The 27,504-nt window shown below is 39.0% G+C and overlaps 3 protein-coding genes across 5 annotated transcripts in view; 1 reads left to right on the forward strand and 2 right to left on the reverse strand.

The window, feature by feature from the left end:
- Window positions 1–176: 176 nt before the first annotated feature.
- ETFDH (electron transfer flavoprotein dehydrogenase) lies at window positions 177–19,540 on the reverse strand. Its single transcript, XM_079307049.1, has 13 exons — window positions 19,381–19,540; window positions 17,276–17,422; window positions 16,656–16,885; window positions 15,750–15,831; window positions 15,360–15,478; window positions 14,968–15,045; window positions 12,374–12,520; window positions 10,494–10,634; window positions 8,681–8,824; window positions 3,270–3,438; window positions 1,353–1,535; window positions 794–1,015; window positions 177–518 (listed from the first exon to the last, which is right to left on the reverse strand). The coding sequence occupies exons 1-13, from the start codon at window positions 19,412–19,414 to the stop codon at window positions 355–357; spliced, it is 1,860 nt and encodes a 619-aa protein (XP_079163175.1). The 5' UTR covers window positions 19,415–19,540; the 3' UTR covers window positions 177–354.
- Window positions 19,539–21,193, forward strand: LOC306802601 (renal cancer differentiation gene 1 protein). The gene is made up of 3 exons (XM_079307052.1): window positions 19,539–19,644; window positions 19,696–19,876; window positions 19,969–21,193. Exons 2-3 carry the CDS (start codon window positions 19,727–19,729, stop codon window positions 20,122–20,124), a joined length of 306 nt encoding a protein of 101 aa, XP_079163178.1. The 5' UTR covers window positions 19,539–19,644; window positions 19,696–19,726; the 3' UTR covers window positions 20,125–21,193.
- Window positions 21,194–21,479: 286 nt separating this feature from the next.
- The window catches only part of RXFP1 (relaxin family peptide receptor 1), a 46,748-nt gene continuing 40,723 nt past the window's right edge, over window positions 21,480–27,504 (reverse strand). For 2 of the 3 annotated variants that reach the window (XM_079307048.1, XM_079307047.1), the window contains exons 16-18: window positions 26,102–26,512; window positions 25,376–25,594; window positions 22,930–23,362 (exon numbers count right to left, since the gene is read on the reverse strand). In XM_079307048.1, the coding sequence (XP_079163174.1) occupies window positions 23,061–23,362; window positions 25,376–25,594; window positions 26,102–26,512 (932 nt within the window). In that variant the 3' untranslated portion in view covers window positions 22,930–23,060. Of the gene's footprint in view, window positions 23,363–25,375; window positions 25,595–26,101; window positions 26,513–27,504 lie in introns of all 3 variants that reach the window. The other variant, XM_079307046.1, reaches the window with a different exon arrangement.

Genomic DNA, 27,504 nt, shown 5'->3' on the forward strand with positions numbered 1-27,504 from the left:
TTTTTTGAAGGTGGGCACTAAATTATTCCACCATACCCACAATTGTGGATATGGCTCCTGCTATCACTGAACTTCAGCAGTAAATCCAAGATCCAAAGCTCCTTTGTCAGTCCTGATAAGAACTTTTGCCTGCCATACAGCTCCTGTAAAGAAGTCCTATTTAAATAAGGCTAGGGTTTAACCAGAAGGCACCAACTTTCCATTTAATGCAACAGTCATATGTAAAATTCATAATGGCACATTAGTCTCAAACTCTTTTAACATTCAAGTCAGTACTGTACATTCATTATGCTGCAGCATTAAATACTCCAGCATATTTGTTGGTGATCAGAGTTCACTGAATAGATCTTCTGTTTACATTCCATTATAAGCTGGTCCTCCTCCACCTTCAGGTACTACCCAGTTAATGTTCTGACTTGGGTCTTTAATATCACATGTTTTGCAGTGGACACAGTTCTGAGCATTTATCTGCAGCCTTGATCCTTCTCCTGTTTCCAGAGGAACATATTCATAGACTCCTGAAAAGACAAGAAGGGAGCTATCACTTTGCTGAACAGCTTCTCCCCTGCATGTATACTCTACTTACCAGCAAGTGTAATGAGGGAAGTGTATTACTAATGTGACTTAATTACCTTCTAACATGTTTAACAGTAACTTCATCACAAAAGTACTGCTAACAATTTTAAGACCTGCAACTGAACCCCCTTCTGAGAGGAAAATTGGGATAGAATGCTTGAAATAAGTAAGAGGTCAGGTGGAGCCTTCCTGAAGAACACACATTTTTGTTACCTACCTGCTGGACAAAATCTTTGCTCCGGTCCATCAAATACAGCCAGATTTCTGCTCACAGGGACGCTGTCATCTTTGAGAGTTAAATGAGCAGGCTGGTCATGTTCATGGTTTGTACCACTTAAAGCCACAGATGACAGGAGATCAAAACTGATTTTTCCATCAGGCTTTGGGTATTCAATAGGAGTGCAGTCTTTGGCTGGCTTGAGCTGAGCAAAATCTGGTCCTAAATATATTTTTAATAAATTTCAGTATAGAATTATTGTAATTTGCAGTTACTAAAGAACAATTTAACTTCTCTTGTCATCATAATTAAGTACTTCATAAAAGGTAGCTTATTTCACGAGACAAAAATCTATACCAAGTTATACTAAGCAGTGTTCTAATGTCTTAATTTACATTGTGTGGTAACTAATATGAGAGTCTGCTGCAATGCTTTATCGTCCATTTTTTTTCTACACTCTAAGGCCTCACCACTGGACCAGATGTGCACTAGCTGAAATTAAGACCAGAAAAGAGTGACATACAAATTTAGAATCTTCTTCAGGAGATAATGAAAGTACCTGGATGTTTTAATGTCCATGGTTCCATTCCTCTCAGCAGCCAATAAAATATGCCTGTATATATCATTCCTCCATACACACCAAGTACGCTGTGGCAGGATGGTCGGATGTTTCTCACCGCATACAGCTCTTTCCAGACCCACGACTTTTTCAGGTTCTCTTCATATTCTTGCACATCCAGTCCTAAGGCAGTACATTACTTGTTAGGTACCTACAGTACATCAAGACTATCCTTGAAATAAAAAAATAAATGCTGAATAAAAGCAACTGCTCACAACGAAATCAGCAAAATGAGAATTTCAGAACTGTAAGCAAGGAATATGCTAGACAACATTTCAGCCTCTTGAATCAAGAGGCTTTTTTTGTTGGCAGATATGTACCTTTGTAGTCTCTATTAAATGAGCCACAAGCAACATTAAATTGACTCTAACCTCAGCAAAATATAATCAGACAGGTGGCTACATTGGCACCTCTGTGGGGAAGCAGCTACTCACTCATAGAATTTGAGCTCTGACCAGGACAGTCTGCCTGTGATCCAAAGCCAGGTCTGCAATTCTAATGTCAAGTGCAAAAGTTCTTTCCAAAGAAGTTTTGCAGCCAAAGTTCCATTCAGTAACTATAGCTATGGCTCAATGTATAATGCCACTGCTAGATAATTTCTTCCTTTGTAATCAGCATATTCATGAGATATATGCAATGTATCTCATATATATATATATACTGCAAACTTTTGATTGAAACTCTTTTATTGTATTCTTTACAAATACTAGAACATTTCACACTTGACACATCTACCACAGTGTAGTTAAAGTCAAGTAATTATGTTAAAAAATAATGCTTCTTCAAATGAAAATTATTTTCTCTTCACTATTCTCCATTACTACTGAATAGGAATAAATGTTCTAAATAATCACTTTTAAGCCCTGTCTACATATGAAGCATGCTTCAGCCTGTATTTCCCATAAAGCCCATTATTCCTGCAAAGAGAAGAAAGTGGGCTGAAAGTGTCTTGACAAGACTGGAAAACAGCATAGAAAACCTGGCCATAATTAAACTAGTGTGATACACTATTCACCAACAGTTTATAGTTTCAGATGGATTGTAACCATTTTAGCATGTCTAGTTGAAATTTTAATTGCTCAGCACACCTTCTGTGTATAGTGTATTTCAACTGAATGAAAGCTCATTAGGCCTGAATCTACCAGTACAGAGAGATTTCTAAAATAATCATCATGTGGAACCTGGCTATAGTGTCTTATCTCCAGAGTTACTGAAATTCTACTTCTCCCTCTCTCTTCAGATTTTATTAACAGATTTAAGGGGATAACTAAGGCTTAAATCACTGCAAGGTGGTCAGGACCAGGCGATTACTACAATGTATTATGCATAAAATAGAATACACGTAGTCTCAGGCTGAGACAACTAAAAGACTAAAAGACAGAAGAAAGGACTGAACAGAAAGAGCATCCTAGCAACAGTAAGAGCAAATTTGAAAAATTTCATGCTGTTTTGCTTAAATTTAATCTCTTACTTTTTTTTTTTTTTTTTTTTTTTTGTCTGTTTTGGCAGGCATTCAGTTACACTTTCTGAATCATAAAGCACTACTTTTTATTGTATTTGTAGGAATGAAACCATTCTTATTTACTTATACAGGAAGCATAAACTTACTTTTTAGATGGCCATTAGAGCTTCTAGCAGTTGGATCAACACTTATGACTATATGAGCAAATATTATTTTTTTCTTAAATCATTTGACATTATCAATAGTAAGTAAAAAATAAAATGTACTTCAAACACACTCATTTCATGATTTATTCACATTTCCAACTAATTAATTCAGTCACCTTAATTAGTGCTATTGGTTGGTGGTTCTAATTGAACACAAGGAAATTACAACTCAAAGTACAGTGATCTTACCTATTGTCTTTGATTGGAGATTTTCATTGATTAATTGACTAAAAATGGCTTCTGAAGCCAACATGCCACTTTTCATTGCAGTATGTGTTCCTTTGATCTTGGGAACATTCAAGAGTCCAGGACTGCAACCAATTAATAATCCACCTGGGAAGGTGAGTTTGGGTATTGACTAAAGAGAAAATAGAAAGAAAGGTAGTTGGTTTGCTCTTGTTTGTTAAAATGAAAATAACATTCTGGAAATTAAACTGGCATAAGGCTTGAGTGTCTTTCCATTTTCGGACTTGGCATGTGCACTCTCTAAACATACAGCAGTTACTCCACTTATGGAATTTGAGCATAGTATGCATATAGGAACACAGACACTGTACTTGTGCTGAGTATGAAAGTGACAACGTTTTCCTTATATTCTCTCTCCAGCTGCCTTATCTGCAGCAAAATTCCGGCAGTGTCACCCACTGATATGGTTTTCCTCCTTCAACCTCAAGTGAATTCTTTAAAATAAAAAAAAAAAGTTTCCCTGATTTTCACACAATAAGTTGTACTCATCTCATCTCACCTCACAGTGCTTTTTTCCACAAAACTTTTTTCTGTAAAACTGCAAAATGCTGTCATGCCTGTTGCCCTCCTCCTTATTTTAGAAGTTGCTTACGGGCCACAAATTTATGTATTTTGGTGCAAAATCACCATCTTACTCCCATTCTGTAAACATAATGTCATAGAGTATGGTCAACTCACAAACCTAAGATAGCCAAGGTGATTCGCAAATATCAGCTCAATAGTATTAATATACTATGTTATATACTTATATTAACTAAGGAATACCTCAACTACCAAGGTGGTTTAAGACAGGGAACAGCTTCAAAACGCAGGCTGCACAACTTTAAGCAGAAAGCTCTGATCAAAGTCTAAGTCACAAACTGCTGAAGGTTAAGTTCTGAACAACCCCTTTCTCTAAAAGTTTTTAGTACTGAGCAGCATGTCTTAATCTAGCATCCTGCTTTTATATGAAAGCAGTAACCTAAATACTAAACAAGTAGTTGAATTTCATGAAAAATGTCAAAAAAGCGTATCTCTTGGACTTTAAGATAACCCAAACCAAAAGTTTTTTTCCTTCTGCTTGTTCAATTGTTATGTCTTTACTAGTCACCTAGGACTGCTTACTTTTGTATAGTCATATAGCAATCACTAAAAACAGTAATATTACACAGCATTTCCTCTGTGTTTTGTGCAATTTGTGTAATCAGACATGTAGTGATTTGGTTCACAGGAAAGGTAATTCAGGCTGAAAACACAACTACAACTTACTTTTCTGGGACAAATTTTAAGCTCGGCTACATAACACTTTTAAAAGAATAAAGTATTTAGGATGTTCTCTCTTTTCAAAGAAAACAGCCATTCCATATTATCTATTAGGATTCAGTGGTGCAGCACTGACATAAGCATAGAAAGACTTCTTGACCAACTCTCTGAATTGCATAGAAAGACGGTGATCAAGTGCTTTTCTTCTGCAACCACCATTTCAAGTAATAGGAACATAGTGACCCAACACACCAGTAAAGAATAAATGAGATTAAAGATGAGTCATGTAACACAGAAGGTAGCACATACTGCAGCTTTGGTAGCAATTCTAATTATTAGTACTATGGCACTTCGTGCCTGCTTTCACAGACAGTGGAAGAAACACATCATGCCCCTGAGATGCAGACACAAAACAAGACTGCTTTAGAGCAGGGGAGACACCTGCTCCCTGAAAAGTCTTTCCTGCCAACAGACAGGAAACCTCATGTTCTTCCTCCCTTTAGCTCAAATCAGGGCTTAAACTTAAACGGGTTGTCAATGATGCCTTGGGTTTTAGCTTTTATATTTTTCAGATTCTCTGCAGCTTAGTGTGTAATTCTGAAACTTCATATTGGGTGTTAGTAAGTTCTCTTCACAGGGTACCTAGACAAAACCCTCCCTTCCCAGCTAGAGAATCAAGGACAACTGGTACCCAAAAAGCAAAAACAACAGCGGGGGAAAGGGGGCAAGCCAGAGGGCTGAGACTTCACAGTCTGGGGCTGTGGTTGGATAATTGGCCTGAATACGTAGATGAACCAAAACTTATAAAAGTGTGAAAACTCATGACCAGGATCCATCTTGGATTTGATTTGGGTGTAGCCCTGGCCAGGCTCTTGCACTGCCCAAGGTGTATCCTTTCAATAAATACCTATTTTATTCCTTTTGCTCTGTCTAGTCTCTGTTCCAGGCCAGCCTTCCACCAGTTCTGGCAACCCAGAACTGGTATAAAAGTTTCTCCCCCGAAATTCATAGCATATATTACTTAACAACTGCAACACCTTTTTATTTTTTTTTGCAACACTTTTTTTTGTCCTTTTTTCCCCACAAAACTCTTAACCCTTTTAAAAGTTTTTGCTAAAATAGAGACAAAATAGAGGATGCATGGGAATTTAAGTGTTTTGTTTTGCCATTTTGATAAACAAAAAAATAGTATCTACAGACATTAAGTTACTAAACTCTGGTCCTTTGTTCCACATATGTTAAAAGATGTGCACTCTCCCACTTCACTCTGTGCTAAAGACTTAAAATCATGGTTGTAAGGTTATCCATAACAAAAAAGCTGAGGTTGATGGCAATTCTACACCCCACTTGATGCAATTCTGTTACCAAAATCAAAAATGAGCTCCAGAATGGCTTACATAAGAAAATATGCCAGGACTACAGTGACACAAATGAGTCAAACTGCTACAGTTATTAATCAAAGCAACACATGCAAAAGAAGAGCTAATCTTAAAACTCTTCCTAAGTGAATCATCAATGAAGCTTTTTTTTAACTAAGCCATGTATTAAAAAAAAGTCTTTTAAAAGAGTGACTTCATGATCACCTAGACAAATCTATCTACAGGGAAAAAAAACCCAACAAACCACCACCAAAAAACCAACAAAGCAAAATAAGGTTTTATAATAGGAATAATGCAAAGTAAGGACATATTGGTTTAAATCCAGCAAAGATGTCCAATGATGAGGCAGAGATGTGCAAGATCTGTAGTTCTACTGTGTAACTTAGCACAAGGCCTGTAAGTGACTTAAAAAATACTGTGTAGTTTCAGCTATAGGTTTTGAGTATAAGGAGGGTGCAACTAAAGGCACAAACCGGCTAGTTCACCAAAGCCAGAAATTCAATAACTATGTGTGATGGGGAAACCAGTGCACAGGGTGGAAAAAGAAGCTCCTCTTGCATAAAAGTCTAGATTAAAACACCTTGTATTTTGTATTGTATCTGTGTTAATAATGGAGTGGCAATGGTTTTTGAAATAAGCCAGTAACACAGCTGTGTATGACATATTTCCACTGCAGAATGGACAAAACCAACGCTCAGATGGATTAAATGTGCAGCATGGGTGCAATCAAGAAGTTGCATCCTGAACCCACATGACTCACTGCCAGGAATGCACACCAGGGTCAAGCCTAACTCCACATGACTTACAAGAGTGATGCTGTGATGAAATTCACTTGTATTGCAACAACTGTGTGAAGCCACATTTATACTAAGAAAAAGTTCAAAAAGGAAAGGCAAAGTAGTCAGAGGGCAGAGTGGCATGGCCCCACACACAGGCTGCAGATCATGAACACTCAGGCTAGTTTTCAGGTCCATACTGAAAGGAGCATCTGGAAAATGGATCTGGGAGTACAGAATATACTGCCATACCCTGTGTTTCAAGATGAGAAGCTAACAGGTTGAAAGTACTTCAAAACTGTATATAAAGTCCAAACCATTTTTTGCAAGCTTTTCCAGCCCTTTCAACTGACCTTAACTCTTGATGAATATACTCAAAATTTTACCTTTTACACTACTTAACAAAATGAACAAAGTACTCCACCTCCTAAGAAAGCAGAAATTCAAAGTTGTGCATGAAAGAAACTCAATGTATTTGTACTCGAAGAAGCAAAGATTTACCTGCCAAACTACATTATCATCTCAGCACCATCAGTGACTTAAAGCTCAAGAACTGAAAAGGAGTTCCTTTTGCTGGGATATATAAATAATTTGGAAGACCCCACAGGAACAGACCAGTGGTACTACCCTCTCTTCCCAAAGATTTCAGGCAAAACAAAAGACAGTCTGTGGCATCTTTGCTGCTGAACACACTTGACTGCAATATAAATTCCACTTCACTGGCTGCTCATGGCTAGGACAAACACTCTGCTGGGTAAAAAACTCCCTGGATGTTTGGGCTCAGAGAATGTTGGTGAATGGAATTACATCCAGTTGGCAGCCAGTCACTAGTGGGGTCCCCCAGGCCTCAGTACTTGGGCCAGACCTGGTTAATATCTTCATCAATAACCTGAACAAGGGGATTGAGTGCACCCTCAGTCAGTTTGCAGGGAGCACAAAGCTGGGTGGGAATATTGATCTGCTGCAGAGGAACCTGGACAGGATGGATCTATGAACCAAGGCCAATTATTTTGACATCCAGTAAGGCAAGTGCTGTGTCCTGTCCTTGGGTTGCAACAGCCCCATGCAGTGCCTTAGGCTTGGGGCAGTAACTGGAGAACTGCCCAGCAAAAGGGACATGGGGAGGTCTGCCAGCTGAGCATGAGCCAGCATGTGACCAGCTGGCCAAGAAGGCCAGTGGAATCCTAGCTTGGATCACAAATAGTGTGGCCAGCAGGACCAGGGCACTGATTATTCCCTTGTGGTCAGCACTGGTGAAGATCTATCTTGAATTCTTTGTCCAGTTTTGGGCTCCTCACGAGACACTGAAGTGCTGGAGTGTGTCCAGGGAAGGGCAACAGAGTTTAAGAAGGGCCTGGAGCTCAGGTCTTATGAGGAACAGCTGAGGCAGTTCAGCCTGGAATTCTGCCTGGAGTAAAGGAGGCTCAGGGGTGACCTTATTGCTCTCTACAACCACCTGAGAGTGCACTGAAGTGAGAGTCAGTCTTCTCCCAAGTAACAAATGACAGGAAGAGAGGAAAGGGGTTCAAGTTGTGCCAGAGGAGGTTTCAATTGCATATTAAGAAAAACATCTTCATGGGAAGGATTGTCAAGCACAAGCTGCCCAGGGAAGTGGTTGGTTGCCATCCCTGGATAAGACATATAGATGTGGCACTTAGGGACATGGTTTAATGGTGGACTTGACAGAGATGGACTAGCTATTGGACTTGATGTAAATGATCTTTTCCAATCTAAATGTTTCTATGATTCTGTATTTCATTTAGAAAGTAAAGTGAATTGTCAGAAGATTTTCAGTACAACAGAGCCTAAGTCTAGCAAATCTCAGCTGCCAGTACCCAGCAAGGCATGAAGGTTTTTCTGTCCAGCAAAACATTTGGTATAGCATGCAACTCAATGTATAGCACTAAATACATGGCTATAGAGAACTCAAAGGCAAAAACTTTGTGAAAAAAATTACCTGGATACCACCTTCATTTAAAGCTCTGGCACCATAGGCAATCCTTGTTCCACCCTCCAAAGTAGGCTGTACACTAGGATGGTGCTTCCACCTCTGAAATTCTCTAAATGGATTCAAATAGGGATTTTGATAATCTAAACCCACCTTAAAAAAAAAAAAAAAAAAAAGAAAAAAGAAAAAGTGCACATTAATAAAAATAAGGTGAGAAATTTCAACAAAAAGTTTGAAATTAAAACAATTGCATATTACCACATCAAGTCTTTAAATCCGTTTTATACTAAAGCAACCTCAGGATCTTTGTACTTAAAGTACTGCCAAAAATACATTCTATTAATGGTACAGCAGAAGCAAATCCAAAAATTTTCTGCTACAAGTCTGTTCTTGTCCCCACCTGAAATATACTGTAACCTCCTTTCAGCTGTCTTTGGTATTAAAAGGATTAAGCATGATTTAATGGGTGGGAAAAGCAGAAAAACTTGTTTTACATTTGTATTTCATACCTCTGCCCTAAAAAAGCTGAAAAAGGAGGAAAACAACTATTTTTTGATTGTTATATCCTTGTGCTCTCATACTTTAAACAGTTCTTTAAATTGTTTAGTAGTCAGTTATAATTTCCAATCAGGTGAGCCATTGTGATAAAGCAAAAGGGAGCAATGATGACGAAAGCAGAAAATTAATTGGGGAAAAAAAGATTGCCAGTGGGCTGGATGCCCAGGATTCTTATGCATTTGAGAATTTGCCCAAATATATACTCTACATTTCCCATCTTTAAAATACTCTTAAAATGCTCTTGCTGAATTTCTCTTTTGAGACAGGGATTATTTCTGGTTCCTGTGAGCTTTATTGGAGATAAGTAACAAAATACATCATGAGTCAGCAGCAATCAAGGCTTTGGTATCTGTGGCAGCTCACTGCTTTTAGAGCAGTGCTTGCATCTGCATTCCTGACAAGACAAAAATAATGAACAAGTTTCAAAATAAGGGTAAAATAACCCTACTACAGGAATAATCTCAGACTGAAATAGGTATAAAGTTCAGAGACAAAAGAAGTGACTGTGTGCTCACACAGAAGTTGATTTTTTTCCTCTCTGGAGAGAATATGAACATTACTTACCATTCTCCCTAAGAATCAGAGCTCTCAGCCCTTCTAAAATCAAAGAGAATCTGAATATCTATTGTATGTAATTACTAATTCCAATACTGGAAATCTGTACAGGACAAGTATGTGTGTCTGAAAAAGCTAACAAGTTATTTTTGAATGCTTCTTACAAAACAATTAGACAAAAACATTTTTTCCCCACACACTCTATAATAATTTTGAAATCTAAAAGACAGAAGTGTCAGCTCAGTGAAGTGAAGAGCTCAAAATTAAAGGGACATTGCCTGTAGCACTGCAGTGCTTCCACTTTATATGCTTCTCTCAAAAAGTGGAGTTACACCCAGGCTGACACATGAATTAGGAAATATTGGAATTGTATGAAGTGCATGTGATTTAGATTTCATAACTTACAAGAATTTTTTGAGCACAGTTTTGGTTAGTCATTCGGTTTTGCCCTTACCAAAATTTGTTTGGTTTACAAAGAAATTATTAAGTTTTCTAATTTGACTCAATAAAAGACACTGGATTAATGACATATTAATATGACAAATTAGCCTTCCCTAGTATGGGCATAAGCACACTTAAGATTGAGAAAGGACTAAACTTGGTATGTTCCTATTCTTGTATTTACATTTTCTCAGTAAAACAGAGAAAAGAAACTGCATAAAATGAAGATCAAACAACAAGCACGAATGAAAAAACTAACTTCACTTACCACAAATCCAAGAGCAACTAAAGGCTCACGCTCATTTAAGTGATAAAGAAAGGACCCTCCATACGTATGTCTGTCTAAAGGCCAGCCTACAGTATGTTCCACTCTTCCTGGTTTCCATTTCTTTTCATCAATAGTCCATAACTGAAATGAAGATGACCAAAAAATTACTTCAGACTGCAAAGTAACAGCCTTTCAATAATATATGAAAAGACAAGCACACAATTACATACAAGAGGAATTTAATTTACTCCCATGAGCAATGCAAAAATTCATACAGCAAAATACCAATTGTTCAGTATAGCTTTTTGCATTACCATTTAAGACCTTCCTAATACCTCTCTCTTTAAATGCTGTGTATCAGAAAATGTGACAGACTCCAGTACTACACTCAAAATTTTCATTCAACCACAAGATTCCTAATATTAGTGACTTTGACATATACTTCTGCCACAGAATGAAATGCTTATGTTGACTTTTTTTTCTTTAAAGTATTTTTTCTTATGATTCTATGAATTACCTTGTGAGTTTTTCAAGGTCAGGACAAAGCAATATGCTTGAGTTGATCTAAATAATTTCTGTCAAGCAAATTGTCTCATCTCTGCTGTCTCCTACATATTTCCAGTGCTCCACTGATCCATGATGAACTCAGAGAAGCATTTTCATGTTTTCAGGAGTGAGTCCATTTTCTGCTCATTTCACAAAACATCTTTGTACCACAGAGGTACGTGCCAAGCACAGTCTAATGACAGGAGGGCAGTTGAGCACCACAAGATCAGCTCAAGCATGGAGGGCACATCTACAATAATGTTCCACTTTAATCTAAAGAGCACATTTTTTGAGCAGGACTTCTGATTCCTCCCACTTACTGTGCTTTGACTCACATCATAAAGCAGCCATGGAAGCCATAAACTGGGTTCCTTCAATGTAAACTAAAAGACAGGGTCCTAAAAGTCCATCTAAAGCATTCCAGTCATGAAAGGGCATTCAGTCTATGGGACTATATCACATCTAGTCCAAAGTAAAAATAAACCTGAGGTGTGCATAGTACAGATATCAGCTCATCGGCACCAACTACTTCAGATGCACTCCTACTGGACTGCACTATTTGCTAAAGCAGACACAGTCTCATCTGAAAGCAAGGGAACTCTACAGGAAAACAATTTCAGTATTAGACACTGTAACTAAGATTATGTCATATTTATGAAGTGGCTATTCTCTACAAAAGTGTAAACTAATCATTTAACAAATATTTTGCAGCTGCAAGCTAATCACACACTAAAGTAATAAACATGTTATAGTCAAAATTCTGAACATATTCTAAAATAATACAGTGCTTTTTAATGAATGATATTTCCTAAATATAGAATATTTTAAAAAGGAAACCTCATTCCTATCCCAATTTTATATGCCCAATGAAAGGAGGTAAAGGCTCATCCAGATGCTTCAGAGACCATGACTTGTCATCTGAAACAGCTCTCCTCTCTCTCTTTCATTAACATACAGAAAACCCATAGAAACTATTTTCTTCCTTCTTCATATGCTAAAACCCCTCAAAATTAGGCAGCAAAATCCCTCTCTCATTTAGTACAAGTACAGAAAACAGATTTCACAAACAATGTAATTTGAAAATGTTAACAGAAGATTCACAGGTACCTCTAGTTATAACAGACACAAGAGAAGCAGAAGCTGAAACGAAAAGTCATGACATTCAGGGAGCATCTGCTCTGATCAGCTTCAGAACAGCAAAGATTCTGAAGCCTAAAAGTGTAACTCAAATTCTTTAATTCTTCTATCTTACACAAATTAGCTGGAAAGCAAATAGAATCTACCTTAAAGTCTTATGGTATTTTCTTTAATTGTTAAAATTATGCAAGCGATACCTCTTTCAATCCAATGCCATAGCTCTGGGGTTGACAATTCTCCCTTAGATTGTATTTTTTGTACAGCTGTTTTGCTAGATGCCCATGACAACCTTCAGCAAAGACTGTGACTTTAGCATGGAGTTCCAAGCCTCTTTCAAAGGTAGCCTGCAAAAGTACAGCATTTAATCAGCAGTTAGGTCTGTGCAACACCAAACCTACAGCAAAAAAACAGAGAGTAATAAAGTGATTTTACACTACTTGGTAACACAGCTTAGAACCTATAAATCATTGCAAATTATGGTTCTAGTATAGCTGTCTTTTCCATCTAACCACTACACACCCCTGGCAAGTCTTGGAAGGGGATTCCAGAAAAAGCAGCTCCACACTGAATCGCTATTTGTCACTGAAAGAGAGAATCTTTCCACATCAGTGGGAACTTAGGTCAAATCTGCTCATTCACAAGGTGCAAAGGAACTCTGACAAACGAAGAATCTTTACCTGTAACCTCACATTTTAATTTTTGCTCATGAAGTCACATTACAATAAAATGTTGTGTGTGTGTGTGGCCCAACACACATGAGCTAGACTAGACAGAACTACCATATCTGAAAAACCTGAATCACCCCTGCTCCCAAAAGGACCCACTACTTCAGAATAATGACTCCAATCTGGCATGTTAAAACATACAATAAAACTAAACTAAATAAAATACAACTATAAAAACAATTGTCATTAAAATTCCAACAATGAGACTGAGCACCAGGTAAGGGAAACTGACATATTGCTGTATGAGTACATCACCAGTACACTGGACAAGACTATAGATTATGCTTACAAATTTTTTAGAACAAAAAAGGCTTGATTTCAATCAGAAAGTTGAATGTTGAAAAAGACAAATAAAACAGTTTTGGATGAAGCTCTCCAGTAGTACCCAATTAAACCATCTCAAGGTAAGGCAGCACAGGTTCAAAAGAAGCTTATTGCTTTGGCTTTAAATTGTCTCTCTGGTGCAATCTGCTTGTAACTCACAAATGAAAATGTTTCCTCTAGTTGAGAATTACATTTAAACAGGAGTCACAGGATTTTGTGAAATTTTTTGTATTACTGATTGTCAGAGTGAACATGAATTAATTTTACAAAATACTAAGAGTTACCTCTTGAATATATTGTGTCCACTTTGAAGTGGCTTTATATAAAATAAATTAACTACAACTCCACATTGTAAATATTAGAAATTCATTAATTTGAAACATTTCAGTAATGTGACAGAGTTGTATTTCATAGTGAACAACCTTCTCTAGTATCTACACAAAAATCAATGTAAAACCTTCTAATGCATTTTTACCACTGCCCTTTCTAGGGCAGTAAAGGTTATACAAACTACATCTATTTACCTGAGCCTTTATGCACTAGAGGTAGTACCAGCTGACCTAACTGACAGCTAAAAAACTTGAGTGATAGAGCAGTAAAAAAAGCTGCAGTAGAGGCACACTCATTATGTACATTAAAGAAGTTGAGAGAAACATTCTGCCAGAAAAAATGGGGGAAAAAAAAGGAATCTATGTTTTAATGATGTTAAGAAACAAACCGAAAATTGTTCCTTCCCATCTTAAAACAAACCCAAACTCTTAATGAAGCTTCCTTACAGCAGAAGCTGCACATGTTACTTGTGCCACCTTCTGGACAAAGCCTACACTGGAAAACGAGAGCGTGTCTGTCCTCTACAGCAGATACACAATACTACACTGGAAAAAATACATTAATCCTCCACTGGCTATATTCTCCCAAAACAAGAATGAGTCTTTTCTTCTCACTCCCTGCCTAAAATGGGGAAAAACAGCCCACACTTAATGTGAAAGTGAATACTTCTCTGAAACCCCAGGAAACTAGAACAAAACTTTATAAAAAAGAAAGAAATGTTAAGAAAAAAACTCATGCTTCTAACTGATGCAGTCAAATAATTCTGTGTGAAAGTTGTTCCAAATAATGCTGAGGTGCCACATTTTCCCAACATATTATACAGGGAAACAGCACACTTAGGGCAGGTTCTGGATTCCACTGAAAAAACCAAAAATCCAAATCTTACACTCAGGGCACGTAGTCACCTCCTGGATGCAGAAACATGACCAACCAGCATAAAGGTATAAAGACACTGTGTGTACCTTGCCCCAGCTAGGCAGACAGACTGTCAGCAAGTGCAGCTGCAGCTGTACATATAAAGGAAACCAAACCAGCCAGAAGCACACTCTCTTACATGTTGCTAGTTACCAGATGGACTAAAGCTTTCTATTTCACCATTGGATGTTTTTTTCCAGGAGGTCCTGGAGTTCTTTCCCTTGTTTCCAGATTTCACATATGCCAAAACACCCTTACATAATCTCCTTCACAACAACTCTTCTGGAAAGGCTTTTTTTACTAATCTCAGAAAAATTTTACAATATTTTGAGACCAGAACTTTCACAGGTAATCAATCAAATTAAATACAGATGGAGGACAGGTACTGAATTTCACAACTTTTCTTATGCTGCAGCAAGACTACTGATGGCAATAGAAGCACATGTATCATATTTTCCATAATTAGACCCCTTATTATGGGGAAGATAGATACTTACTTTAGGTGCTCCATCCTTCTGAATGCCTACATCATTAGTTGCTATCCCTTTCACACTACCATCTTCATGAAAAAGTACCTGGAAATATTTAAACAAACAAACAAAACCAGAGTCATGAAACTGTACTTTGAATTTATTCATTAAAAGTTCTAAAGCAGAACTTCTAAGCACTATGACTTTAATTGTGAAGCGTGAAGATTATGTATTTATTCACATACTGTATGACACACTTGCACTTTACTGGATCTGAGCCAGGGAATTTAGACAGAGAAACACAGTTTTCACAATACATATCAGTTAAAAGGAATGTTGCATATGTACAAATCATCATGATTGCACTGAAGGGGGTTCCAAACCCACTTTTCATAAACACACATAGATGTCATTAGTACCTCAGCTGCTGCATAGCCTGGATATATCTCAACACCCAAAGCTTCTGCTTGTTCACCTAGCCAACTCACAAGGTGGCCCAGACGTACTATGTAATTTCCATGATTAGCCATTGGAAGTCCTACGCAAAAAAAGACACACACACATAAAACATCAGACACTAAGCAAAATAACCATATACAAAAAGCCATATACAGCAGATGTCACATTTAGAGCTACTATCTTCAAGGTAATTTCATGAGTTGTCAGAGCCATCACCTATGTGTCACTATAACCTATTATATTCTACATACACTTGCTGCACTACACCAAATCAAACTTGTTTTGATTCATGGAGAAGTTAAAAAAGACATTCGAGGAAGCTGACTCTCTTCTCCCTCACTAAACTTTACCTGGAAGAATTGGCACTGGAATTCTAGATGTCTCTGTTAAAATTCCAAACTTGTCTTCAGTTACAGGAGTATTAAGTGGAGCCTACAAAAAATAAAATAGAAGAAGTAAAGAATTATGTTTTATTAGCCAATGCAACAGGAACAACAAAATTTAGCAATCAAACTGGCAGTCAAGTACAGGTTTAGTATAGCACTTCTATAAGAAGGTATCACAAGAGAGAAGATAAAGTACTTTATGAGGCAGTCATCAGGCAAGAATCAACACAACTACTGAGGTGAAAAAAATGGCTTTGCAAATAACATCTATTGTACACAGGCTTGTACAACATCAATATTCTAGACCTTTGTAAAGAAGGCAGCTCAACTAGCAGATTTATCACCATAAGGCAGAGTTGACAGCTGACTTCTTGCAGCTCTCAGGTGATAGGAGGCAGCTGGCTGCAAGTCAGATGGCTGTTCTGGGACCTCCCTCCTAAAATCATCTTAGGCCTTTGCTACACCACAGTGTCTGCACAGAAGTCAGTGTACTCCATGGAGAGCTATTGTATACATCCAGCAAATCCATCATTGGTAAGGTGCCAAACATATTCCTGCTGGTACACAGGAGCTGGATTTTGCAGCAACTGCAGGACACCCCAGGCTGCACCAGACATATTGTGTATATGCAGTAGGACTACTACAGAAAAGAGCAAAGGCCACAGCATATCTGTGTAGACAGAAAACTTATAGCATTGCTGAACTACAGGAAACAGACTAAAAAGAAGGTACTCATTTTTCTTTTGTTCCATCCATGTATTTTAAAATGGTGCTAATTACTAACGGTACCAGGTACTCATACCAGAATGAGTCAGATATGAAGTTCATTACAATCTAGTAAAACTTTGGTGTTTACAGGTTCATACATACCCCTCGCTCTTTCCAGTCTGGAAAGAGTTCTTCTAAGGACCTTGGCTCGATACAAGCACCGGACAACGTGTGTGCACCAATCTGAGAAGCCTTTTCCACCAGGCAAACACGCACTTCTCTGCTGTGCTCAGCAGCCAACTGTTTGAGTCGAATGGCTGCAGAAAGGCCTGCAGGGCCTCCTCCAACAATGACAACATCAGCTTCCTCTGCAAATCTTTCCATGTTTACCCCTTCAACAGAAAAAATGGTAATAACATAAGCTAATCTCCAATTTCTTCCAACCTCTCCCTCATTAAACCTAAACCCTCATGGTAAGAGCAACTGAAATAACCAAACAGGTACATACTGAACAGAACTAAATCTTGTTGTGATAATCACTAAACCAAAAGCTGCTTGCATATTTTCTATATGAAAACAAGCATAAAGTTTCTTCTGATACTACTTTATAGCACTAAAGACACTCATCGTGAGATAGCAAGCAAAAATTTCATTTGAAATATTAGTACTGCATTTAAGCGTAGAGAATTCCCATAAAGAGAAAAACACAACACATTTTAGTGTCTTTAAAACTCATCAATGACAATAATAATAAAGCAGCTTTTAAAGAATGCAATGTTTACCTTCCCACCGTTTGTCTTTGTCCCGAGGATGAATTGTGTAATGTGTGGTGATGCGAGGCACAGAGGCAGTAGAGGCACATCGTGAGGCATGCAGTGATAGAAGGCAATCTTTCTGTATCAATTTCAGAGCATGAAAGCACTGACGTGCTGCAAAAACCAGAAATTACTTTGTCAAATCAGCAGTTTTCCAATTTTTTCAATATTTCAGAGACTCAAGTAATACAACAAATATGACAGCTTCCCCCTCCCAAAGGCTACCAGGTGATATGAAGATGAGGAACAATAACCACAGATTTTTAAATTTTCAAGTTAGGAGGATGCTGTGTAATTTTTATCAGGAAAAAAAAAGGGCCTTCCCTTTTAAGCATTCTTTACTCAGTACACAGGCCAGCCATGCACAGCTGACATAGAATAATACACGTATATGCAAGTGAAACACATTTTAAGGTCTGATTTAATTTTGAACTTCAAAAGGTTTATTTCAGACTACATTAAAAGTGACCAAACAATGGTAGAAACAGGACATGCAAGTTTAGCTATGACATCTCAACAGATGTTGAGACACATAACTTGGGCTACTAATACAAGACAGTTTGTCTAAAGTACATGGTGTGGTCTAGAGTAAAAGCACAGACTTGAACCCAAGTGTGCTTAGCCAAAGCTAGAACAGTAGATACAGACAACTTTTACCTTTGCTGCAGATACAGTAATTGTTGCGAGAACACATCAGAATTTCTTTGTAAGCAAAGGGATGAAAAATAAAATAAAGTTTCAAATTATCAAACTAAGACTCTTTTCAGAGGGCTATTATGTGTAATTTTCTTATTTTAAAAAGAAATAATAAATGTGTGTGATTTGCAATAAAAAACCCTAGTATGGTTAGTATAAAAACTAGTCAAAATTAAAAAGTCTGTGAATTAATGTACCTTGACTAATAATTTTCCTTCCTTAAAAAATTCTTTATTTTCAGGGATGAAGAAGAAGAATACCATATCTAAAGTGAAGTATTTCTGTAAAACTACATAAATAACCAGCATGCTATGACTGAAATGTTTAGTAGAGAATGGCAATTGGCAAGGCTAGCACAAGCATCATGTGTCATAACCTTGCCTGGTGACACTTAGGACAGATGTGTCCATATGCAAGGTAACAAGTATTATATTCCTCAACAGGAATTCTATACCTAAATAACATAACATAAAAGCTATTATCATAGCTCATGATTCTTAGTTGCCTGCAACCAGAGAAGATCTGAGAACAAGTACTCTGTAACACTGATAACAATTACATCCATACATATATATTATGAAACTTTAACTTAACCTTCAGGATTTTTTTTTTTAAATATGGCCATAACTGATGGTACTAAGACTCACACAGTACATATATATATATATATATATTAAAAAAAAAAAATATAAATATATATAAAAATCAATTATTTTGCACATATGCAAGAGAAATTAAACTCTGATTTGAACATGTCTGATAATAACAGAGGTGGGTGCAAACGCTGGACATGCGGATTCTTCCCCAGCGAGCGCACAGTGCCTGGGCCACGACACTATGGAGAGCTCCCGGACTCGGACAGCGATGGGAAACGCCTGCAGGAGCCAGGCAACCCCCAAGGAGAAACTTTGCGGCAGCTCTTTAGAAACAGCTGTCGGGATGCCATCCCCGCAACTACTTCCCAAGTAAGGACACTCGTTCCACCGCTTTATTTCGCCCCTTAAAGGGGGTGACACCCAGCGTCGCCCAAAACACCCGCCCAGGTTTCCACGCAGCCCGCTGCAGGTGGATAACCCGTGTCAGTACCACAGAGCCGGGGCGCGGGCAGCGCTCCCGCACAGCGCCGTCCTCCCGCCCTCGGGCGCACAGCGGCCCCGGGCAGGGGCAGCCGCGGGGTCCGCACCCGCCGGCCCCGCTCCGGCCCCGTGTCCGCCCGGACACCGGCACGACCCAGCCGCGACCTTTGCTCCGCCTCGGCGTCGGGCCAGCCGCCGGCCCCACACGCCGCGCCGAGCGGCCGCCCCGGCCCAGCGCGGGCCAGCCCAGCCCGGTCCGCGGCCCCAGGCCCGGGCTCCCAGGCGGGCCCGGCGCGTTACCTCGGCCGGCGGACGGGCAGCAGTAGAGCAGCATCGCAGCGGGCCCCGGGCACTCTCCGCTTCCCGCAACCGCCCTGCGCACTCCCCGCCAGCCTCGGCCCCGCCGCGCCTGCGCGCCCGAGCCCGCCCCGCCCCGCCCCGCCCCGTCCCGGCGGCAGGACTACAGCTCCCAGCGTGCCCTCGGGGGCGGTAGGTGCGGCCGCCGCCAACCCAACCGCGGCCGGGCGGCGCTCGGCGGGAGCGGGGCTGGGCGTGCCGTGGGCGGCGCTCGGCGGGAGCGGGGCTGGGCGTGCCGTGGGCGGCGCTTGGTGGGAGGCGCTCCCGGCGCGGGAGAGCCGAGCGGGACATGGCCGAGGCGGAGCTGCTGCCGCCCAAGGGATCGCCCGGCGTCGAGCCCCGCAGGGTCCGCGGCGGGAGCGAGGGGTCGGGGCCGCCGGAGCTGCCCGGCGGCGACACGCGGGAGCGGCTGCAGGAGGTGGAGATGCAGATCGGCGACGTGAGTGCGGCGCGCTGCCCTCGGGCGGCTCCGGGCCCCTCGGGGACGGTGCCGGGCGCCGGCGACCCCCAACCTCTCTGCCGTCCCTCCAGGCCGCCTTCTCGCTGGCGAAGATCCTGGAGGCGACGTCGGCCGTGTCGGCCCAGGTGGAGGAGCTGGCCACCAAGTGCTCGGAGAACGCGCGGTTCCTCAGGACGTGGCGGGACCTGCTGAGGGAGGGCTACGAGTCCCTGAAGCCCAGCGGGTGACGCTGGCCCTGCCCCAGCCGCCCCTCGGCCCGGCCCGCGGCGGGGCTCCTTCCGGGCGCCTCCTGCACGGGGCTCGCTGGAGTTCTGTTTTCCACAGAGTTCTTTCACAAATACTTCAGGGCTCTCATACGCATTTTTATGTTAGTCTACTGAACAGAAAAGCTTTGTTCAGGGAATTAGTTTTGACTTTTAAGTTCTTCGTAGAAGCTCAAGCGATCTCAATACTCTCTTTTTTGTTTTCTCTCTTTCGTGCTGACTTGGTGTATTCAAAGTTAGTATGTGTGCTACATTCAGACCTCATTACTGGTAGGGAAGTGGTGTCCTATAAGAAGGAATTGTCAGCCCTCCTTTTTAAGAGCTGTCAACAGCAGAAACCCTTCCAGAAGAAACTTGAAATAACTTCAGTTTTTTGTTATGCACACTTTTTCTTCACATTAAGGATGGGATAATGTGGCAAGCTGTGGCTTATTTATAAGCTGTAGAAAAATCCTACATCCCAAACCTTACTATTTTTAGCAAATTTTACTCTTCTGTAAAGCTGCAAATTATTTTTTGCAAGATGTTTTATTACTGCTAACAATTTTACCCTACCTTTTGTTGTAATCAAGTGCCTTATGATGGACCATATATTTCTGCAGGGTAGAAGTTTACCAGCATTGTTTACTGACAGGATGGATTATTTTGAATTGTAAGTAAAAGCTTCCATTAGTTAGAAAAGAATCTGTGACATATTCTCCCATCGCTGGGGAAGCACTTCAGAGCTTTTTCACTATTTGGTTCTATTTTTTAATCTTTGCCTTAAGCAGTGGTTAGTTTGATAATCTAGAGCTTACTGCTAATAGAACCTTTTGGTCTGAAAGATGGCTGGTCTGTAGTAAACAGCTGTCCTGATAGCCCTGTACATACATACAGGCACTGTGGAAAAAAGCTGAGATGCAATGGCAGACTGCTGGAGACCATGACTCTGCCATGACTTCTTAGCAGGCCTTTTTTTTTACTTACAGGAGTCTGAGAAAGACCTGCTGTAGTTTGCTTATCAAAGCAATAAAGATGTTGCAAACATTCTGAAGTATTGGCTATTACTGTGTTACTGATAGAAACAAAGGTGACATGAATATAACCACAATCACGTGTGGTGAAAAACAAGTAATGGCAAGGTCAGGGATCCTTGCATATCTCACCAAAGGCAGTTACAGTCTTTGAGAGGGCTTGGCCTCTCAGAGTGAGGAAGTTCTGTTGAATCTGTCTAATTGTCCTAGTTGAAGGCAATCTACATGGCAGCATTTTGCTTACGTGTTTTTAACCCCCACAACCCGAAATTTTGCAAAACAGCTTAGAAAAGAAGTAGTTTTGTTCAGCAGATATTATTTTATTTCAGTAGAACATACAGTGGTGGAAACAAGATGCTTAACAATCTTCAGTTTCAAGATAATCCAAAGTTCTGTAAACAGTTGAAGTGTGAGCCACACTTTTTCAAAATTGTACTTCTTATACTGTTGTTAAGTTAAATGCAAACATTGGAAGTATCTTTTAACTTAATTTTAAATAGTTTCAAATCAATGCAAAAAAAAAGCTTTTTTTTTTACCTTTTTGGGCTTCTAGGCCATCAGACTGAATACGGTACTGAAAGAAGAAGGGAAGTTGTAATAATTCATAACAGAAAAGATTCTCTTCAGTAAGAATGTGTGAAGGAATTGCCTCTAGGGGATTGTTTCAGACGGAATATATTTTATTTTACTCTTGTAATTCTGGGAAGTAAAATAATGCTTCAAAAAGTGCTGAATGGCTGTGGTCTTTAAATTGCTTTAACTATAGCACGTCCAGTCACGTACAAAGTGATTAAAATGTAGATATCATGACAGCTATTAATACTGATAATTTTCTATTTGACTGTTTCCCTTGTACATAGAGACACACCTTAAGACTGGAATTTGTTGAAGTCTGCAAGCTGTGATGAGCTACTTTTGGTAGCCTATCAAGAAAAGTGAGGAAAAGAGCAGCAGCAAAATGCTGGGATACTCAGTCCAATCTTTTCAGTGTAAGAAGGGGGAAACTGCCACCAGTTAAAGCTGGGAGAGATTCACTTGGGAAAAAATAAAACTGAAAAACAAAACAAACCTCTCTTTTTTATTTTTTTTTCTTCACCACAGTTCTGGTTCTGCCTGAATTAGATCATCTAGTCCCAGCCTCTCCCTGCCATGGCAGAGACACCTCCCAGTAGACCAGACTGATCAAGGCCTTGTCCAACCTGGCAACTCTATTAGAACTATCATTACAATTTCACTATTGCCTTTACATGAGTGAAATATTCTGTACATTTATAAAAGGAATATAATATTCACTTGTCTGCCTTTGACAAATATAGTTAACTGACCTAATTATGAAATTTAAATGTTTTTCTTACGGCTATTGCTCCTTAAAGCTTTTTAAGAGATGATGCAGCCTAAATAGAGCCAGTGAGAAAATCTGAGGAGAAAATACATTTCTTAATGAGTAAACCAATCAACTCTTAAAAAAATCAGCTGGTGAAATGTGAACTTAAAGAAAGAAAAAAGAAAATACACACAAACACACGCACACACACATACACACACCCCCATAAATAGATGATTTTGAAACAATCTGCTTTCAGGGTGAGATGTTTCAAACAACAATTCATTTTTTCCCCACACCCTTGGCTTCTGGAAGAAAAAAATCCCCAAACAACTCATTTCTCATTCTGATCTGGGATGAAGTGTCAAAATGTCAGGTACTGCTGTGAGATGGTAAAATGCCAGTTCTACCTGCAAGCAGACACATGGCTCCCTCTTCTTCCCGCAGTGGTTGACATGAGCCCTGATGTCACACCTCCCTCATTTTCCTCATGGCTGTAAAGCAGCAAGCCCACGGATGTGAAGCTAGCAGTGCTGATGTCACCGTGAGGATTCAGAATGTAATTACGTGTATGAATTTAGTCTTGTTGACTGTGTAGTCACTGAAGCATCAGAAGAGTCTGTACACAGCACAGGCTTTGTAACCTTTGGCGTGATTTCGTGCATTGGCCACATCTCAACCCAAATGAATGATGGACCATATGGTTTCTGGCTGCCTTTACCTCTTTTGGATCTTCTTTGTCTGTAGTTGTACCAAACCTGATGGATCATTTCTTTGAAAGGTCGTGTAGTCAAAGTGTAGAGAAGAGGATTCAAAGCACTATTTATTGGCAGTATAAAAATCACCACCCAAGAAGTTATGGTACCTTAGGGAGGGAAAAAGAAAGGCAGCTGTAATGTGCATTGCAATGTTTGCATTCTTTAATCAGCATAAGCACTTGGTGCCAATGCAGCACAGCTTCTATGTTGAGAGGGGAAGGTCAGTTGCTCTTAGGCTGAGCTCCTGGCACAACAGGTGCTTTTCTTTTTCTTCTTTCTGTTACCCTTGCACTGCCTCTTATTTCTCTGTTTCCAGTACTCCCTGCAAAAGCTGATGTTTATTATTCTCCCTGTAGTTCCATTTATCCCTCTGTTCTATGCCACAGCTTCCTATTTGTCCTGACAGACTTGTTCTGGCTGAGCCCCTTTTTTCTTGCCCCAAAACCTTTTGTCTCTGCTTTGCTCCTTATCTCTTCCTGTGATCTTCGTTCCCCATCCTCCTCCCAGGGCTAATGGCATACAGTCCTGATGATGCCCCTAATGTTCTGTCCTCCTGCAAAACTATCCTCTATTCCCCATATCCCCTCAGAGCCTGGTTTTCTCTGCTGCACCAAAAAAGAACATTGTATACATCCTCCTAATTTCCTTATTTTCCTGTTGGTAAGAGTTTCTGTGTTCCTTGTCTGCCTATGTCAGGCTGTTAATTTTTACAGCATCCTTTTCTCATCCTTTACTGTTTGGGAGATAGGTTGCCTGAGGGGCAGCTGGAGAACAGACAGGATTGAAGTGCTGAAAGATGTCAGTGAGTGCCCTCTGTTGCATTGTTTGACTTACAAAACTGTTACAGAACTGTCCCAAGGGGCACTAAACACTTAATTGGCTCTCTACTTCAGGGACACCTCTCCATGCCCCTCTCCTGTTTTCAACTTTGTCTCAATATCGAGACATTCCTGTTGACGCCCATCACATTGGCTATTTTGAATCAAGCAGATGCTTAGTACTAAAACTGTCACAAAGCATCACCGATAAAATCAAAGGCTATCAAACGCGGTTTTACAATTTGTGTCAATTCGGACAGCTGGCTCTTGTGTCTTTAGTTTGTGAAATAAGTAATTACTATTTTATCTGGGTCATCTATCACAGAGCATTAATTTGCTGAACCCAAGATTTCTTCAAGTTTTCTTACAATACACCTGCTTCTACTTTTCACAGTATTTTCTTTCAAATATCATAGGTGGTTTGATAGCTTCTTGAAGAAGAGTTTTAAAAGATTTAAAATAACTGAATATTTTACATAATCAGCATAACTTCCAGATGTTTGAGATGCAAATCCAAACTTTAAAAATCTCAACTCCCAACTCTTCTGGTCAGTGCATAAGGCAAAATCATCTGAGCTAAAATATTTTCTTGCCAATGAATTATTGTGGCATTCATCTATACACTGAATCTGAATCCACTGTTGCTGATTGTTCCGTTCATGCTCACATGTCCTTTCTAACAGGGTTTACAAGCCCCACATGAAGAGGGTTTTTTTCTGGCATCTACTGTTATTGCAAAGAGAAGGAAAAAATTAAGGTGCAATTTCAGTCTTTTATGCTACACTATTTTTACATGGGAATAGATTCACAGCATGAAGAAGAACTTTTTGTAACTTAATGAGTTGAACCTTAAATACAAGTTTGTAAAATAAAGTTATTTCAGAATAAGTTACAGTAATAGATCAAGATAGACAACACTATATTTTCCTGAGACATTTAGGCAATAAAACCAGCAAAAGTCCTAAGATGAGAAATGCTATTTTTTTTTTAAATATAAAAAATACCAAAGAAACTCAGCCTTGATTTTCAAATATAGTTTGTACTTTAAAGATACTATATGCAGAACGACTTGAATTTTGGAGTTTTTTACATAACTTAAAGACTTCCATGATTATAGTAATACAGTTAAATTAAATAGCAAAACTATATAGTTCATTATATTGTGTAAACACATATATAGATATAGGACATGAAGTTAATTGCAGCAATATAGTTAATTTCATTAAATTACTTTTCTTCTGAAGTAGAAGAAACACTTCATGCAGACACTGTTGAAACAGCCTCATAAAAGAAAGGACATACCTGGTATTTCTACTCGAAGTAAAGAAAGGAGTTTCAAAATAAAGATAGGTATCCAACACAGTGCGTCAGTAAATACAATGAAGAAAAAACGTTTTGCAAGGATCATCTCTTTTTTAATATGATTCCGAATTTCAGTAGCCATAATAGCTGTTTGGTGAACACTGTAGAACATACTCCCATAGGAAAACACAATGATGATAAAAGCTGCCAAGTTTACACCTGTTTAAAAGTTAAAATTAATTATACCTTAAAAGCATAATAGCAATTCTACATCATCTATTTGCGGTCTGGGTAATAAAGAGGAACATTTAATCTAAACTGCTAGTCCCATAGAATTAAGTGGCCAGAAAATGTCTTCATCTGATGACTGAATATTTGCCTCTACTCAGGTATTCATTTTATTCACTGATAACTGGCAAATGACTGCCATCTGATTAAAACTAAATAATTCTTCTCTGACCTTACTATTGCTCTATTTCCCTAACCTAGTTTATTAATTAAAAAACACAATGGCCAGTATTTGGTTTTACTGTCTCAGTCCTTCATGCATTTTAAGGCAAGTAGGTACACATCCAATACAGTTGTGTATTTATATTGGAAATAATCTTTAAATTCTTGCTGGAGCATCTAAATCCAAGGAGGTGTGAACATCACAGGTATCTTATTTGTTTGGAAACTTGGTTCCTTTGCAGGTCTAGTAATACATAAAGAAGAAATGCAACTTACCTAAGAAAATCACAACAGAGTAAATCTGACTTCCTGAACTTTCTGATTGTTCTGAGTGAAGAGGAAAACAGACGCCATTGGTGCCATAGTAGTTCCTGAAAAATTCCTTGTTGCTCAATGGGATAAAAGCAACAGCAAACCCAATTATCCAGATAAGAACCAAAATGGAAATTGTCCTACATTTTCTGGGCTTCAAACACCTAAAAGGATAAACTATGCAGATGTATTTTTCCAAAGTCAGATAAGTCAACAGTAAGACTGACACCTCTGTAGACAGAATAGCCAGCGATCCAACCAATTGACAGTGAATACTGTCCATCCACAACTGAGCGTGCTTGTTGTATTCTCCACGATATTTAAGATCAAAAGCTCCAATCACAAATAAATATATTCCCATCAGACAGTCAGCACCTGTGGGCACAGTGCTCAACATCATTATTTACACATCTGAATTTCCCATTCTCTCTGTATATGTATATTGGAAAACAGACACAGACACACATATACATATATATATAAAAGTATCTACTTACAAGTTAGCTAATATATAGGTATAAAATCAATATTACAGCTGGAATGCTACTATGAATTACAATTAATGAAGTATAATTTTATATTAATTTTTCCTTTTTTTTTTGTTTTTCTTTTGATTTGGACTGACAGTCCAAGTTTCATACTTGTTTCTATTTTTTAAAGCTCTGGTAAAATTTGTTTGAAAACAGAAAAATACACAGCTTTATTTATAGAAATATTCTTGCAGCCCTTTTTTATTAGGTCTTATTTCTTTATCTATTCCTATATTAACATTTGGCTTAAGATAATTTTCTTGGAGTAGGCCATGTCTGCTGGATTAGAAGTTTATTTTTTCCACCTTATGCTAGTTCAAAACTCGTGCATAGTCTTCTAAGACTAGTAAAGTGAGATGACCCATCAACACAGAACTGAAGGGTTCTTGGGTATTTTGCTAAAAATTTTGTATAGTGTTCAGATTTTTTCTATGGGAAAAACAAAGTTTCAAAGTCATTGACATACTGTATTTAGAAATGTTGCAGTAATTTATAAAATGTTGACAACTGCCTGCCAAAATGCATCTAATTGTACTTGTGCAATCCTTATAGATTCTCCTATATTGAGAGACTCAGGACTGTAGTGATTGTACTGCCATACAATTCATCCATAAACTTGTCTTGCTTCTTTCCAAAATAAAAAAAAAACCCATCCCAATTCCAAATATTGGGGAGCTAGGATAGATTAATTTCCCATATTTGCAAAAACAGCCTTTTGTTTGTGCAAATAACAGAATATTTGAACACAATAACTACATGGAGAAATTGCTACTTACTGAGAAATGCATAGTAAAATATAGGTTTGTGGGCATTTGAAATACTGGAATTTTATTTCTT

This window comes from Erithacus rubecula (assembly GCF_903797595.1).
Source record: "Erithacus rubecula genome assembly, chromosome: 5".
In the NCBI taxonomy this organism is placed as follows: Eukaryota; Metazoa; Chordata; class Aves; order Passeriformes; family Muscicapidae; genus Erithacus; species Erithacus rubecula.